The sequence below is a fragment of the Lactuca virosa genome, unplaced genomic scaffold (assembly GCF_052849685.1).
Source record: "Lactuca virosa cultivar CGN04683 unplaced genomic scaffold, Lactuca_virosa_CGN04683_v6 scaffold_205, whole genome shotgun sequence".
Lineage (NCBI taxonomy): Eukaryota > Viridiplantae > Streptophyta > Magnoliopsida > Asterales > Asteraceae > Lactuca > Lactuca virosa.
In genome coordinates, this window is record NW_027629983.1 from 31225 (window position 1) to 46490 (window position 15266).

Genomic DNA, 15266 nt, shown 5'->3' on the forward strand with positions numbered 1-15266 from the left:
AACATAAATTTGAACTTTCTAAAGATTATCCGAATTAATAAGATACACCATCCAAAGGATTTGTAGGTTTCTTTCTTTGTATACTTGGCATCAAGGGTAGACCCAATTTGTTGCGATAGTCTGCGATATCCCTTAAATTTTCCAACATGATAGTAAAAATTTTGAGAAATTTTCTGCTGTAATACAATTTTTCCAATGTGCATTGTCGGAAATCATGTGTGGTGATCCTGTCATTTTGTTATGGTTCCGTCTTATGTTCATATATGGCTGTCAAAATATGATCTCAATAGTTAATTACTCGCGTAAACATAATAGAATTAATTACCATAAAATGAATGGAAAGGAATGGTAATTATAACAAAAACTTTAAAAACTATTATTGAACGATGCTTGGAATCGTGGGCATTGAAACACAAAATTCTAGAACTCGAGAAGTCCAAACTTGACAAACAATCTAAAATATAATCTCGATTAATTCAATTTAATATTTTCTTTTAGTATTTAATCAGTTTAAGAAACTAATTACTATATTATAAAAAGCTTGAAGAACTATGAAAGAATAAAATAATTTATATTTTAAAATAACATAATAGAAACGAGGATCTTAAATATCTTTTAATTTTCAAAATTCTGTTATGCCTTTTCTATTATATTATTTTTAATTATCATCATTACTTGAAATGACCATTTCGATGCACGTGAGTATGATGACATCAGCATCCACCATCCAAGCTTTAGCTTATCTTCTCTCTCTATAAATATGCGATATTCTCTTTAACCTCACAAAAAGTAAACCAACGACATTTCAAAAAAAAAAAAAAAAACCTTGAAAATGTCGAAGAGTAAGATTCTGGTCGTGGGTGGCACAGGGTACATCGGTAAGAGGATTGTGAAGGCAAGTTTGGCTCAAGGTCACCCGACTTTTGTCCTTATGCGTCGAGAAATAGGTTACGAAGTTGAAAAGCTTCAGACGTTGCTATCATTTAGGCAACAAGGAGCTCGATTAGTTGAAGGTTCATTCTCCGATCATCAGTCTCTCGTGAATGCCGTTAAAGAAGTTGATGTCGTGATATGCACCATGTCAGGAGTGCAATTCCGTTCACATAACATTCTTCTTCAACTTAAGCTTGTTGACGCCATTAATGAAGCTGGGAACATCAAGGTTTGTGCAGAATATTTATCTGATCATCACTTCATTCTCTTGACTTTTAAAGTCATGTATATATAGTTTGATAAATATATGATATTGAAACAGCGGTTTTTGCCATCGGAGTTTGGAATAGACCCTTCACGAATGGAACATAGGGTTGAATATGGAAAGGAGACGTTTGAAGACAAGATGATAGTACGAAAAGCCATTGAAGATGCTAAAATACCATATACATATATTTCTGCAAATTGTTTGGGGGGTTACTTTGTTGGCAACCTCTCCCAAACAAACACCCTTGTCCCACCAAAGAACCGAGTGTCTATCTATGGTGATGGAAATCAAAAAGGTGTGATATGAATTATGATTTATGTCGATTTGTATATTGTAAGGAGATATATATGGGTTTTGTTATTTATGTTTTGATTAACTTGTTTAAAATGCAGTTGTTTTTATGGATGAAGATGATGTTGCAACGTACACGGTTAAGAGTGTAGACGATCCTCGTACGTTGAACAAGACGTTGTATCTTCGACCACATGAAAACATCCTTACGCACAACCAGTTGGTTGAGAAATGGGAGAAACTCACCGACAAAACACTACAAAAAGTGCACATTTCCGCTCAAGATTTCCTTGCTTCCATGAAAGGTTCGTATATATATAGGCTATGACCTAGTAGACCATATGCAGAATACATTAAATTCTATAGAATTTAATGGAATCTCACATTAATATATTTTATTTTTTCATATAACTTTATCAAATTTTTAAGGATTTAATGGAATATATTTTCTAAAAAAAACACATATATTCAATACCATTGAACTTCACATTCCAACTCAAACAAAACTTGATTAACTAAGGCTAATCCTAAACTCATACATGTTATCACATGAGTAATCCGAATATCTAAATTGGTCAAGTTAGGTTTCAAGTCAATTGGGTTCACGGGTTAAATGGGATGCCAAATCAACCATCTTTAAAAACAAAAACACTCTAAACACATGATAATTAATAATTAGCAATGAATACATCATAAAAATCCATAAAAACAGCCAAATTTCAATACATAAATTCATTATTAATATACGGTGTATATATATATATATATATATATATATATATATATATATATATATATATATATATATATATATATATATATATAAAAGGAACTATTATCTTATTTTTCAACAAATATGACATTGTTTGACAACATTTTGTTATGGGTATATTTATTTTTAAAAAAATTGAAAACTCAACAAAAATGATGTTTTGTTGTGTTGAAATATATTTTGTAGATTTGGACCATGCTTATAAAGCAGGATTTGAACGTATCTATCAAATTTTCTATGATGGTTGTTTGATGAACTTCGAAATTGGAGAACATGGAGAAGAAGCTTCTAATCTTTATCCGGAGGTGAGATACACTCGTATGGATGAATATCTACAACGATATCTATAATTGATGCCAAAAGAGCTTAGTATATGTGTGTCTATGACAATAAGTTCATATATCTCGCATGTTGTTGGTTAAGTCTTTCTATAAATGATTCCGGTGTATTTTAATTATAAATGAACTATGTTGTACCAGATAAACATTTGGTTAATACATCATTAGAATCCAATGTGCAATATTTGTCATAAATATTAATTTGGCTATAGTAATCCAAGAAGCTTGAGATTACTTAGACTTTTCTTACTTATTAAAATAGCTAGAGAAGCTCATAACATATGTCCTTACTTAAAGCCACAATTTCCATTAAGCATGTAATTAGTGAAAGTTAACTAGCATTAAGAACCAAAAAGTCATCAAATCCAAGAGGAGTCAAATGTTTTCACTACCATGTTTGAGAAAATATTTTTATGATTGTGTGAAGTGAAAACTAACACACGAATCATTTGTTGCTTGCTTATTTGAAGATCCATTACTTAATTAAGAAATTAGCCAACTAATCACTACATATACATCTAAACTCATGAATAAAGATATATAAGTAGAAAGAAGATGTTAAAATGGAAAACACTTTTATAAAGATTCAAGAACAAGTTCATGGAGTTCTTCAACACCAACCAAACATTCAAGGAGTTGAACCATGGTCAACTAAGATTAACATAGTCCAACATGGCTAAGTTTAAAAAAATGATAAGAGTTTAAAAATACCAAACATTCACCAAAGAATCTAGATGAAAATATGATATGTTCTTCAAGTTCTTCCCACTTTCTAGAGATCCAAAAGTACATAGAAAAGCCCCAAAGATCTGATCTAAAAATGCCCCAAAAGTTCCCGCCAAACTACCCTTAAAGAGTAACTAAATATGAAAATCTGAAATTGTCCCTGCAGGAGCCAAGCGGCCGTGTGAGTTGCAGTGTCTATTCTCACATGGCCTCGTAAGTTGTGCTGATCGAGAGTAGTTTTGCTTGTCTCCCTTTCCTCTTTGGTCTTCTTTGTCTTCTAGTTTTGACTTCTTTGACTAATTTTAGAAGCCCAAATGCAATACCATATAGCCCAAAAAAAGTAGATAAAAGCCTAAGAGTTTCATAACGAAAAAATCATCCAAAGATCCATCAATTTCTTAGCCCTTGTGATTCCATCTTCTAATCCACCAAGCTCAAGTTTCTTCCATATAGTCTTAAAAGTAAGCTCTAATGGTATTAATCTTCAATCCAAATCTCTTTGATAAGCCTCGACAATCTCGATCATCCGATCAAACTCCGTTTGTCTTTTGAATCTCCCTCCATGCTCTGCTCCATTTCTCTAAATATCTGCAATAAAGCTCAAAAACTAGAAAGTTCCCGATATAGATGGAAAATAAAAAAAGGAAAATATGCATGACGATTAACTAAATTATGAATGAAATATTCTAAAATAAACTATAAAAAGAAGTAAATAAAATGAAACTATCAAATAACCAAGCTTGAACCTTACTTGTCCTCAAGTAAGACAAAACTAGAATGAACTTGGGATGAACTATAATAAAAATAAAAAGAATGGTCGGAGTCATATAACCTGGTCAAGGTCAGTCAACATGGTCTGAGTTGATCTTGTTGTTATCCATAGAATTTTTCATCCGGTTGTTATTGGAACCATAAACCACAACCCATAACAACTCCTTTGGGTGAGTAAGGAGGGAAGGTTAATCACAGTCCTCAATGGAAAATACATACAATGAAAAATCTCTATAGTATGGAGAAAGCAAATAGATGGGCTCCCTTGGAGCTTTTTTTAAGTGTACACTCTTATCACAAAAGTTGTGTGATCTCTCATTTGACGGTTGCTCTCCATTTGTAATTTGGTTTTTATTACTCTAAAACCAGTGTAGGAATCAATTCACTTAGTGTTGACCCGAACCTCTCATATCAATCTGACTCGATAGCCTTTCTAGCATCACCAAATTTGCGGAAAAGTACAACTCGATATATATACAATAAGCCTACCTATATAGATATATATCGATTGTAGGGTGAACAAAAATATATGAAAACTTGTCCAATAATTGGAACGATCACCAATCTAGAATAATTGAAATTTAGAGTTGCTTATTTGTGCCATTTTTTTAAATAGAACTTGAAGGTAATTTGTAACATTGTGAAATTCTTAATAAAAATTTTTGACTCAAAATTTAGTTCCAAAAATATGTACGTGGAACCTATAGATAATAATCTGAATGGTCTAGAATGTGACTTAGGAGCGGGAGCTCGGTTTGGAGAAGCAGCTAGGAAAGAGGAAGCAGACTCATGACCTGACTCTGCTAACAACATCTAAGAAGCTTGATGTTGCCATGCCAAGTACTGGAGGCCACAGGGACCACACAATTTTCGCTAAGGGTGGAGGGACCCACGAGCCTGTGCGCTGCAAGTTCAAATGCGGCAGGTGCAGGCAGAAGGGCCATGTTCGCCAAGATTGCACCCTGGAGATAGAATTATGTCATCGTTGTCACCAACCTGGTCACATTATGGAAAAATTGTCCACGTTTGTTGATAGCTTATTTTATTTCCTTTTTTTTATTAGTTTATTTTAGTATTTTTAGCTCTTTTTATTAGTATTGCATTGTATATTCTTTATTTTCTTTATCATGGATCGTATCGGGGACTTTCTATTTTGCATGGGGTATTTTGTAGGGTTTTGGAGCTTGTTGCGGTTATGGATTAGTTTGGAAATGGGCTTTGTGGGCTTTCGAGGCATTATTGGGCTTTGCGGATCCATAAAAGGAGATTTGTGCTTGAAAAGTTAAAGACTTGGATGAAGTGGGCTTGTGAAGATGGATCATGAATTGTTATTTTGGGCTTGGAGCATCCATATTTGAAGCTAGAAGATGATTGGTTAATTTGAATCATGTGTGATATGGAGGGGACCAAGGGAATATTTGGTAGTCGGATGGTTAGTGGAGGAAAAATGAGCCAATAGCATTCCAGCAGCACTTACGCGGGTGGAATCTCCGTCGCGCGGGTACCCGCGCAACTGTCCAATTTTGAGCATTTTGGTCATTTGGCTTGCCATTACCTTGGGGGATTGGATCTATCAGCTATGACTTCGATTTTACACCATTGGAGACCAGAAGAAGGCGATTTTTGAGCTTGAGACACATTTCTTTTCATCTTTTCAAGTTATTGGTAGTTCTTTATGCAATTAGACTTTTGTGATTGTTATTCTATTGCCATGATTGGCTAAACTCTCTATTTTGGTTAACTTTGGCTAAAACCTTTGAATGTTTGTGGGTTTTTGAAGGCTTCATGTTTATTTATCATTTATCTTATGTTTATGGTTCTAGTTCATATTTCTTATGCTTGTTTAATACTTTGATCTTGAGCTTGGTACTTGAATGAGCAATTGTTGGTTTATTTCTTTGGTTTAGTATTGAATCATTGAATTTACTTAGAACAAGAGCTTTATGATGGTAGAAATCATCTCTAGCTTATGAATCATAGCTCCTTTATGGATATGTAAGCATTGACATCCTCTAAGAATTGGAGATTCCTTCATTCTTAAGGCTAATCAACTTCTTGGGTTCAATTGCTTCAATTGGATCTTTGATTTTGATTAAGAAGGTGTGTTGTGGGCTTCCCCAACCTCTATACTACTTATGAGGAATCTTGACATATCATGCTTCATGATTGCTATAAACAATTTGGGATGAATGATAAGTTTCATGTTGAATCCTAATGATAAACACACAAATGTTCATTGTGTTGAATTGCCTTAGTTAACCAATTCTGTCCAATATTTGAGCATCTATTCACCTTGCTTAATTGCAAGTTTTCTAGTTATTCAAGTCTTTTAGTTTTCAAGCAATCATAACACCCCCCCCCCTTTAGTTTAATTGTAGTTATTTAGTTTATTTACACTAGTTCTATTGGATTGCATTGGTGATTGAATACAACCATTTCCCCGAGGATCGATACCCCTTTTTACCATTATATTACGTTTTATTTGCAAACAAATGGTGTAATTTGCTTGATGGACTTGACATCCCACCATTTGTTGTTTGGGGCGGCTCATACCCCATCATCCATTGTAACACCCTGTTTTTGGTCGTTCCATAATTCAGTACCGTGACCCGAGGATCAAGTATCGTAAGGCTTCAGGCCTTGGGAAAGAGAGGTTTAGACCCATTTGGTGATGAATAATGTAGGTTGAGGGACCGAGTGTTCGGTTTGTGTTGGAGCCCAAGGGCATATCGGTAAGTATCAGTTCGGGACTTTATGAAGTTTGGGTTTAAGTTCAGAAAGTTTTAAGGCAAATGAGAGTTGATAGAAGTGTAGAGCTTCTCGTTACCTTCTCGTGGATATAAAGAACGACAAAATCAGACTTAGAATGAAGAATTTATGACATTTGGAAGATTAGCGGTTCTTGACCCTAGCCGAGTAAGCTGGGCGTACGCATTCGGATCGACATCCGGATCGCAGAGGCTTCAGCGTATGCTGGGCGTACGCATGGTCACGGATTTATTTTAGGCGTCAGCGATTTCTACTAACTTGATAGAGGCGTTGTCTCTTAGATTGATGGTTACAGATCTATTTCGGACGTTAGCAATTTCTACTTACTTGATGATACTAACTCTTTACCACTAACCAACTGTTTAAAATTAAAAAATATGACAATATTGTTTGATATTTGAACTATCTTGTTATCTTGTAATACGACAATGTTGTAAAGATTTGTGTATCACAATCAATCTCCAAAACACGTTGCATTTTTTAAAGAACTTAGAATACATAATGTACATATAGATAGGAAATATCAAGAATAGAAAAATATCAATTTTAAAAACTTTAGTATAGTGTCAAATAAACATTTTTCTATAAAAGGGGGGCAAAATGTACATAAATAGAAAGTACAACACCCCGACAGAATGGGTCCCGATCTCATGAAAAGACCACACGATTTGCGCGCTATTCTCCCCCATTTCTTCAAACCAACCCGAGGGTCCAGATTCACTATTATACCACTTCTTCCCTAATAACCTCCTCTCTAAGATCATCAACTGTATTTTGTGAATTGTGATTCAATCGATCGATTTTACTTGCAGAATCACTCAACAAAATGTCCAACGAAAAGGAGAGAGAAACTCATGTTTACATGGCGAAGCTCGCCGAACAAGCCGAGCGTTACGAAGGTATCAATTCCATCTATTGATTAAGATGCGCTAGTGTGTGTATTGTTTATGTGAATTTTTCATTCTGAGATGGATCTTCTGTTGTTAGTTTGATTACGAATGTTAAATGTATGAGGTACAACGGATCGATATCAACTGAAATTTTGGTTTGCGGTTTGGTATCGGCATAATTGGTCTATTGATTTTGGATGAGCGAGTGTGTGTTTTTAACGTGCATTTGTTGTGTGAGACGGATTCGTTGTTAATTGATTGGAATACCGTATCGATTAGTATGCATGCTGTAAGTGGATGGATATCAATTGAAAAGTGATGCGAAAAAGGAGTTATAGTTTCATCAGTTGATTTCGTATGTGGTTTTTGTAACGTACATTGGTGTCATGATGTGGATCTTCGAATGTTTTTCAGTCTACAATCTGCATCTGTGTGCATACTGTAAGAACATCATCATCACTTTGTGCATGCTATATATACAAAAGATATCAATTGAAATTTGGTGTTAGAAGGGGGTAGATTATTTGCTATCAATTTCCAGTGTTGATCTTGTATGTATGAGTGTATTTTTATTCGCGCATATGATTTCATCCCAATTCCATTTTCTTCCGTGGCTGTCTCACTATACGCATAATTTATAATATTATATATCAATTCTGTCCTTAGATCAATTTGGAATGTTTGTTCTGATCCATTTAACTGTAGCATGTTGTACTGAAATTTTTGTATAAGAAAGGCATAATAGATGAAGCCTAATTATATGCATGTATCATGGTTATAACTTATAATGATGACTGGATTTGTTGTTGCAGAGATGGTTGAAAGTATGAAGAGCGTTGCAAAACTTAATGTTGAACTTACCGTTGAAGAGCGCAACCTACTTTCAGTTGGATACAAGAATGTGATTGGTGCAAGAAGGGCATCTTGGCGTATCATGTCATCAATTGAACAAAAAGAGGAATCAAAAGGGAATGAAAGCAATGTGAACCTGATCAAGGGCTATCGCAAAAAGGTTGAAGATGAACTTGCTAAAATTTGCAGTGACATTCTTGAGATCATTGATAAGCATCTCATACCCTCATCTGGATCAGGAGAAGCTACTGTTTTCTACTACAAGATGTAAGCCATTAATGCATTTATATTTTCATATTATCATATCACATATCTGGAATTAAATTTATCGCCTATTTTCTAGATTTAGGTTTCTTATTTGATTTTATTCATGTGGATACAGGAAAGGTGACTACTTCAGGTACCTTGCAGAGTTCAAGACAGACCAAGAGAGGAAGGATGCTTCTGAAATGTCATTGAAGGGCTATGAGGCACGTTTTCTTCTCTCCATATATAGAGGCACTTTTACTCTTTGGTAGTGTTTGGTATGATGGAATCAAGGAAGGAATGGAATGTTTCTGTTTCATTTCATAGGAATGAAAAGAAACTTACTTGTGTTGCCTGATGGAATGGACTAGACTATTCCATTCCGGAAGGAATATCACTCCCCCATTTTTACTTGTTTATGATTTATTTTCTCTATTATTATATGGGTGTAGGCTGCTTCTGCTGCTGCAAATTCAGATCTTCCTTCAACCCACCCAATTCGGCTAGGCCTTGCTCTCAATTTCTCAGTGTTTTATTATGAAATTATGAATTCTCCCGAAAGGTAAATTAAATCCTTATGTAATTTAATTATTGAAGAATTAAGTTTACATGAAGTTGATGTTAATAAACTTCTTTTCAGGGCATGCCATTTGGCTAAACAAGCTTTTGATGAGGCAATTGCTGAGCTGGACTCATTAAGTGAAGAATCTTACAAGGACAGCACCTTGATCATGCAGCTCTTGAGAGATAACCTCACTCTTTGGACCTCTGATTTGCCCGAAGATGGAGGTACTTCATACCCCTCTCTTCTCCCATATTTCACATTTGACTGTTTGACTTTGACTAATGCCAATGAGACAAAAATTGCAATTTTCTTTCCCACCCAAAATGTGGGTAAAACACTCGCTCTCGCCTTCCTGTCTGTCTGTGTAAAAGACGTAAATGCCCTCATCATCGAAAATAGCCTAGAAAGCCTGTATAGTCCATATAACAAATGCACCCTAAGTGCATCACAACCAAACACACTTCCAATTGTTGAAAGTAATTATTTATATTATATATTGTTTATATCTATTTATTAAATTATTTTATAAATATAAGTATATTTCTATTAACAGTTATACATTATAAAGTTATAATAATATTTATATTTACAATAGTATATTAATCATTTATAGAAAAATATATTTATATCTACATTAAAAGTAATTAATCATAAATATATTTTATATATAAACAACGATTGTTATATGAAAATATTAAATATACATTAATAATATTTAATTACTAAGTTATAAATGATTCTGTGTTCAGGTGATGAAAACCACCCAAAAGGGGAAGAATCTAAATCAGCTGAAACAGAGGTAGGTAGGACTTGATTTTAGTTTGTAATAACAACTACTCATTATCTGAAATTAACTAACTCTTGCAGGAGAAAAAACAGTGATGGGAGAAAAATAGACAATAGGCTTCTCAACTACTTAAGCTTTTACCAAATGGAATCAGTCAATCTTTTCATTAGAGTTCCTTCCTTTTGTTAATCTTAGTACCTCTCATAAAAGAGATTTTGGCCCCTAATGTGTTATGGTCTTGTTATTAAATTTAACAGGCTCTGTTGCCTATCTTTCCAAGTTGTTAAAAGTCTGTTTAAGAAAAAAAAAAAAGAGTATTTGGATTAGGTTACTCATTGCCAAAATGCAATAAACTGATAAGTTGTTTTTTAGTGTTAGACAATTATTGTTTATACGTGGTTAATAAGTAAATTGGTATGCATGTAAATGGCAGAAAAAAAGGAAAAAGAGAATGTGATCCATATTGTTTAATATAGGGGTAAAATGGTAAATTGGTTTCCACATGTAGTAAGCACTTTCAAATAAGTTAGAAGGAAACAATTTATTAAAAAAAAATTGTTTATTTAAGCCGATAAGCATTTTTCATTTTGTTTCATTCAAACACTCAAAGGTGTTTATCAACAGTATCAAAACCATAACAACCTAATAAACATCAATTAACAAGCAATCCAATCCAAGTCTGGCTATGAGGCTAAAAAAGGGTAAAACTATAAGCAATAATGAAACAGTAGACTTACATGGCTTAATGAAACAATATCACATAGGTTATGAAAGGAAGTGTTACAAAATTTCCCTCGTTATCATATTGAAAAGTTTGGAAGTCAATTATGAATTGATTTTTGCACATAGGCATTCGTGAAAAAACTACGAGTTGCTTCATTGAGTAATAGCTGACAAGTCTTAACATCTTTACAAAAAGCTCTCTGTGGTATCAATATCTACCAGTTTCTTAGCTGCTCAAAAAAAATAATAATAATAAAATAAAAAAATCTACCAGTTTCTTCATTGACTGGTAGCAAACAACAACCATTCCTACCTATCGTTTCTTTAATTTTTTGTTTATGTCATATGAAAAGTAAAAGAAGTCTATTAATCAAACTAACACTTTGATTATATTAGAGAAATTCAGTATCACAAAACTCTAATAGTTGACCTCTACTCTATACATGATCAGACGCATACATATATAGAATAGAAAACTTATTGGATTACAATTCCTATTCTATCATCTATTCATAGAAAAGGAAACTTCCATATATCACGTATCTTGGACAACACTCCAAAACACCGATGGGTTGACCCGCAGCTAAAAGCCCATGGCCGAACAACCAATTCGCCAACAATCACCCCCTGAATGGTTGAGACGGCACCTCGCACACACCGAGCAACGATCTCATTTCACTGAACCTTACTCGCGCTAAGGCCTTTGTTAGGGGATCCGCCATTTGTTCTTTTCCCGCTACGTGTTCGACTTCAACTTGCTCGTTTTCCACACGCTCTCGAATGAAGTGGAAACGAGTGTGAATGTGTTTGCTCCTCCAGTGAAACATCGGATTTTTAGACAACGCGATCGCCGACTTGTTGTCTATACGAATAACACCTTTTGCTTCTCTAATCCGGTCACCTCCGCAAGCAACTCCCTTAGCCAAATTGCTTGACATGCTGCTGAAGTAGCTGCCATGAACTCGGCTTCACATGAAGATAAATCAACGGTTTCTTGCTTTTGCGAGCACCACGTAATAGGGGATTTACCAAGAAAGAAAATGTGACCGGTAGTACTCCGACCATCATCCATGTCTACATTATGACTACTATCACTATAACCCAAAAGTTTCAACTCGTCACACTTCTCATATTTAATTCCAAACGAAATTGTACCACGAAGGTAACGAAGAATTTGCTTGATCGCGCGCGCATGAGATTCTCTCGGACTTTGCATATAACGACTTACTACCCCGACCGAGTAAGATAAGTCCGGACGAGTGTGAAGGAGGTAACGTAAGCATCTAACTATCCTTCTGTAATGTGTGGCTTCAACTTCTGGTTCATTCTCGGCTTTCGATAATTTTAGTCCTGGTTCCATTGGACATTGTGTAGCACTTCATTCTTCCATCCCGACTTCTTTTAAAATTTTCATTGCATAGCCCTCTTGTTTAATTGTCACGAACCCCTTTTGTTGAGAAACTTCGATCCCCAAATAATAAGTTAATAATCCAAGGCCCGACATTTCAAACTTCGCGGACATCATACTCTTGAATTGGTTTGTAATTTCCTGGCACGTCCCAGTCACAAATAAATTATCAACATAAACAGCCACTATGATGTATTCGCCTTTTGCTACCTTTTTGTACACTACATTTTCTTGTAAACATCGTATAAAGCCCATTCTGCGTAAAGTGCCATCAAGTTTAATGTTCCACGCCCTTGGTGCTTGTCTTAGGCCATATAAAGCTTTCACGAGCTTGTACACTTTTCCTTCTTCTCCTTTTTTCTCAAAACCTTCGGGTTGTTGTACGTACACTTCTTCTTTCAATTCACCGTGCAAGAAGGTCGTCTTTACATCCAAGTGGTAAATTTTCCATCCCTTCCCGGCCGCGAGAGCGATCAATAAACGAATCATCTCGAGTCGGGCTACCGGCGCGAAAACTTCATCAAAATCAATGTCGTGTTCTTGTACATAGCCTTTTGCTACGAGTCGTGCTTTGTACCTAGAAATAGATCCGTCCACATTTCTTTTGATTTTATATACCCAATTTAATTCGATGGGTTTGACATTCTTGGGAAGAGACACCAGCTTCCAAGTTTTATTCCTTTCAATTGACTCGATCTTATCTTTCATTGCCTTAAGCCATTCGGGTTTCACAATGGCTTCTTTAACATCCTTTGGTTCCTCGTCAAACGATAACATCAATTCATTCATGTTAAGTTCATAATCGTTGAGGCGAATCGGCAAAACAGAAACACGATTAGAACGACGTACCGGGTTATTTTCGAATTCGTTATTGCCATCGGACTCGTGATCGCTGATGTCCGTATCAGGTTGTGTTGAGATTGGGTTGTCTACTACTGTTGTGCTCGTCGTTGGGCTGCCAGAACCCTGTTGAACAGTGGTAGCCGCTGGGTTGCTTCCTGGTGGGCTCGCTGCTGCAGGGCTATTATTGAGAGGAGTTGAATTAGGCTCATTTATAGTAGGCCCAATAGGCATAGTTGTGTCATGTATAACAAATGTTCCTACATCATTTTTCTCTGCTCCTTTGTTCGAAGAGTGGTCCACTGTGTCATTCCAATTCCATGTCCTTTTTTCAACATAAATTACATTGGTGCTAATAATTATTTTATTTTCATCCAGGTATACAAACGAACACCTCCCGAACCCGGTTCCGTTCCGAAATAAACCAATGGTCTCGATCTATCGCCAAGTTTCTTTAGATGTTTCGAAACAATCCTTTCATACGCAACGCATCCGAACACCTTTAGATCTTCAAGATTCGGTTTTTGACCATAGAGTTTTTCGTAAGGCATGATTCCTACTAATGCTCGTGTAGGGGTACGATTTATAATATAAGTTGCATGTCGCACGGCTTCACCCCAAAACTGATTTGGAACTTCTTTTGCTTTCATAAGACATCGTGTCATCTCGATTAGTGTCCGGTTTCGTCATTCTACTATGCCGTTTTGTTGGGGTGAGTATGGAGTCGTTAACATTCTTGCAACACCTTCTTCGCTCCAAAAACGATTAAAATCGTTTGAAGTAAACTCTCCGCCTCTATCCGTGTGGAACGTCTTCATAGCCTTCCCGGTCCTATTTTCAATGGACTTTTTGAAAATTTTAATTACATCCGCCGCGTCGTTTTTGTGTTTTAACAAAAAAGACCACATGTATCTAGAAAAATCGTCAATTAGCACCAAAATATAAACGTTACCGGCCATCGTGGGAGGATCAATAGGCCCGCAAATATCTCCATGTAGCATCTCGAGAATATTTTTAGACTTATAATTGGTTTTCTTCGGGAATGTGTGTTTGTTTTGTTTGCCTATCATGCAAATTTCACAAACTTCTTCTTGATGTTTCAAAACTGGAACTCCATTAGTCAACTTGTGCATCATATTCACCGCACCAAAGTTGATATGGCCTAGTCGTGCATGCCATAACCAAGACTTGTCATCGATCTTTGCTTGAAAACATTGGGGTTTTCCGACTTTAAGTCGTGTTTTATAAAGACGATTTTCACTACGTGGAACCTTCATTAGCAACCTTCCATTTCGATCTTTCATTGTCAAGTAATCACCATGCATTCTAATGTCACAACCGGATAGTGTCGTTTGGCCAAGACTAGTGACATTGCTACGAAGAGAGGGAATATAGTATATATCTTTCATAACCTTTTGCTCACCGTTTTTACCTTCGAACAAAATTGATCCTTTTCCTTCAATTCGAACACACGAGCCATCTCCAAATCTTACTCTTCCGTTTATCCGTTCATTCAACTCCGAAAAATATGAGTACTTCCCGGTCATGTGATTACTTGCCCCATTGTCGAGGTACCACATACCGTCGTCTTCTTGATTCGCCTCTACTTTGGGTGGAATGTATTTGTCTTCATTTAGGAAGATTGTCTCCTCTTGCATCATAAAAAATGTTCCTTCTTCGTGATCGACCTCCTCTCGGGCATCGTTGAGATTTGCTTCATGTTTCCTGTTACGTTCCGGGCATCGCGAAACAAAGTGTCCGAACTTATCACACCGGTAACACTGAATATTTGATAGGTCTCTTTGTTCCTGATTTTTGCCTTTTCGTCTTTGATCATCACGATTCTTTGATGAGTCCCTTTGATCGTGGTTTTGGGTGTTATCCCGACCACGACCACGTCCTCGGCCTCGTCCCCCACGGTATGCACCACGTCCTCTCCCACGGCTTGAGTCTTGGTTTCGATTTGAGTTTTCGGTCTTGGCATAAAGTAGCTTTTCATCCGAATCGGATGCTTTGCCGATTTCTTTAGTCCGTTCCTCGTAAGCTTTCAGCCGCCCAACTGTAGGTTCAGGCCTAGACTCACTCTT

General features: G+C 35.9%; 2 protein-coding genes and 1 pseudogene across 2 annotated transcripts; 2 read left to right on the plus strand and 1 right to left on the minus strand.

The window, feature by feature from the left end:
• Positions 1 to 791: 791 nt before the first annotated feature.
• Positions 792 to 2784, plus strand: LOC145142385 (isoflavone reductase homolog). Its single transcript, XM_079074770.1, has 4 exons — positions 792 to 1162; positions 1256 to 1496; positions 1594 to 1797; positions 2451 to 2784. Exons 1-4 carry the CDS (start codon positions 833 to 835, stop codon positions 2612 to 2614), a joined length of 939 nt encoding a protein of 312 aa, XP_078930896.1. The 5' UTR covers positions 792 to 832; the 3' UTR covers positions 2615 to 2784.
• A 4723-nt stretch (positions 2785 to 7507) lies between these two features.
• LOC145142386 (14-3-3-like protein GF14 iota) lies at positions 7508 to 10534 on the plus strand. The gene is made up of 7 exons (XM_079074771.1): positions 7508 to 7767; positions 8571 to 8877; positions 8993 to 9080; positions 9309 to 9418; positions 9497 to 9645; positions 10171 to 10220; positions 10289 to 10534. The coding sequence occupies exons 1-7, from the start codon at positions 7695 to 7697 to the stop codon at positions 10301 to 10303; spliced, it is 792 nt and encodes a 263-aa protein (XP_078930897.1). The 5' UTR covers positions 7508 to 7694; the 3' UTR covers positions 10304 to 10534.
• Positions 10535 to 11793: 1259 nt separating this feature from the next.
• LOC145142388 (secreted RxLR effector protein 161 pseudogene) lies at positions 11794 to 12291 on the minus strand (annotated as a pseudogene).
• Positions 12292 to 15266: the final 2975 nt, after the last annotated feature.

Coding starts and splice junctions, on each gene's coding strand:
- LOC145142385 (XM_079074770.1), top strand. CDS start 833: ATGTCGAAGAGTAAGATTCTGGTCGTGGGTGGCACAGGGTACATCGGT. Junction 1,163..1,255: donor ATGAAGCTGGGAACATCAAG/GTTTGTGCAGAA, acceptor ATATTGAAACAG/CGGTTTTTGCCATCGGAGTT. Junction 1,798..2,450: donor TTTCCTTGCTTCCATGAAAG/GTTCGTATATAT, acceptor TATATTTTGTAG/ATTTGGACCATGCTTATAAA.
- LOC145142386 (XM_079074771.1), top strand. CDS start 7,695: ATGTCCAACGAAAAGGAGAGAGAAACTCATGTTTACATGGCGAAGCTC. Junction 9,081..9,308: donor TGTCATTGAAGGGCTATGAG/GCACGTTTTCTT, acceptor ATATGGGTGTAG/GCTGCTTCTGCTGCTGCAAA. Junction 9,419..9,496: donor ATTATGAATTCTCCCGAAAG/GTAAATTAAATC, acceptor ACTTCTTTTCAG/GGCATGCCATTTGGCTAAAC.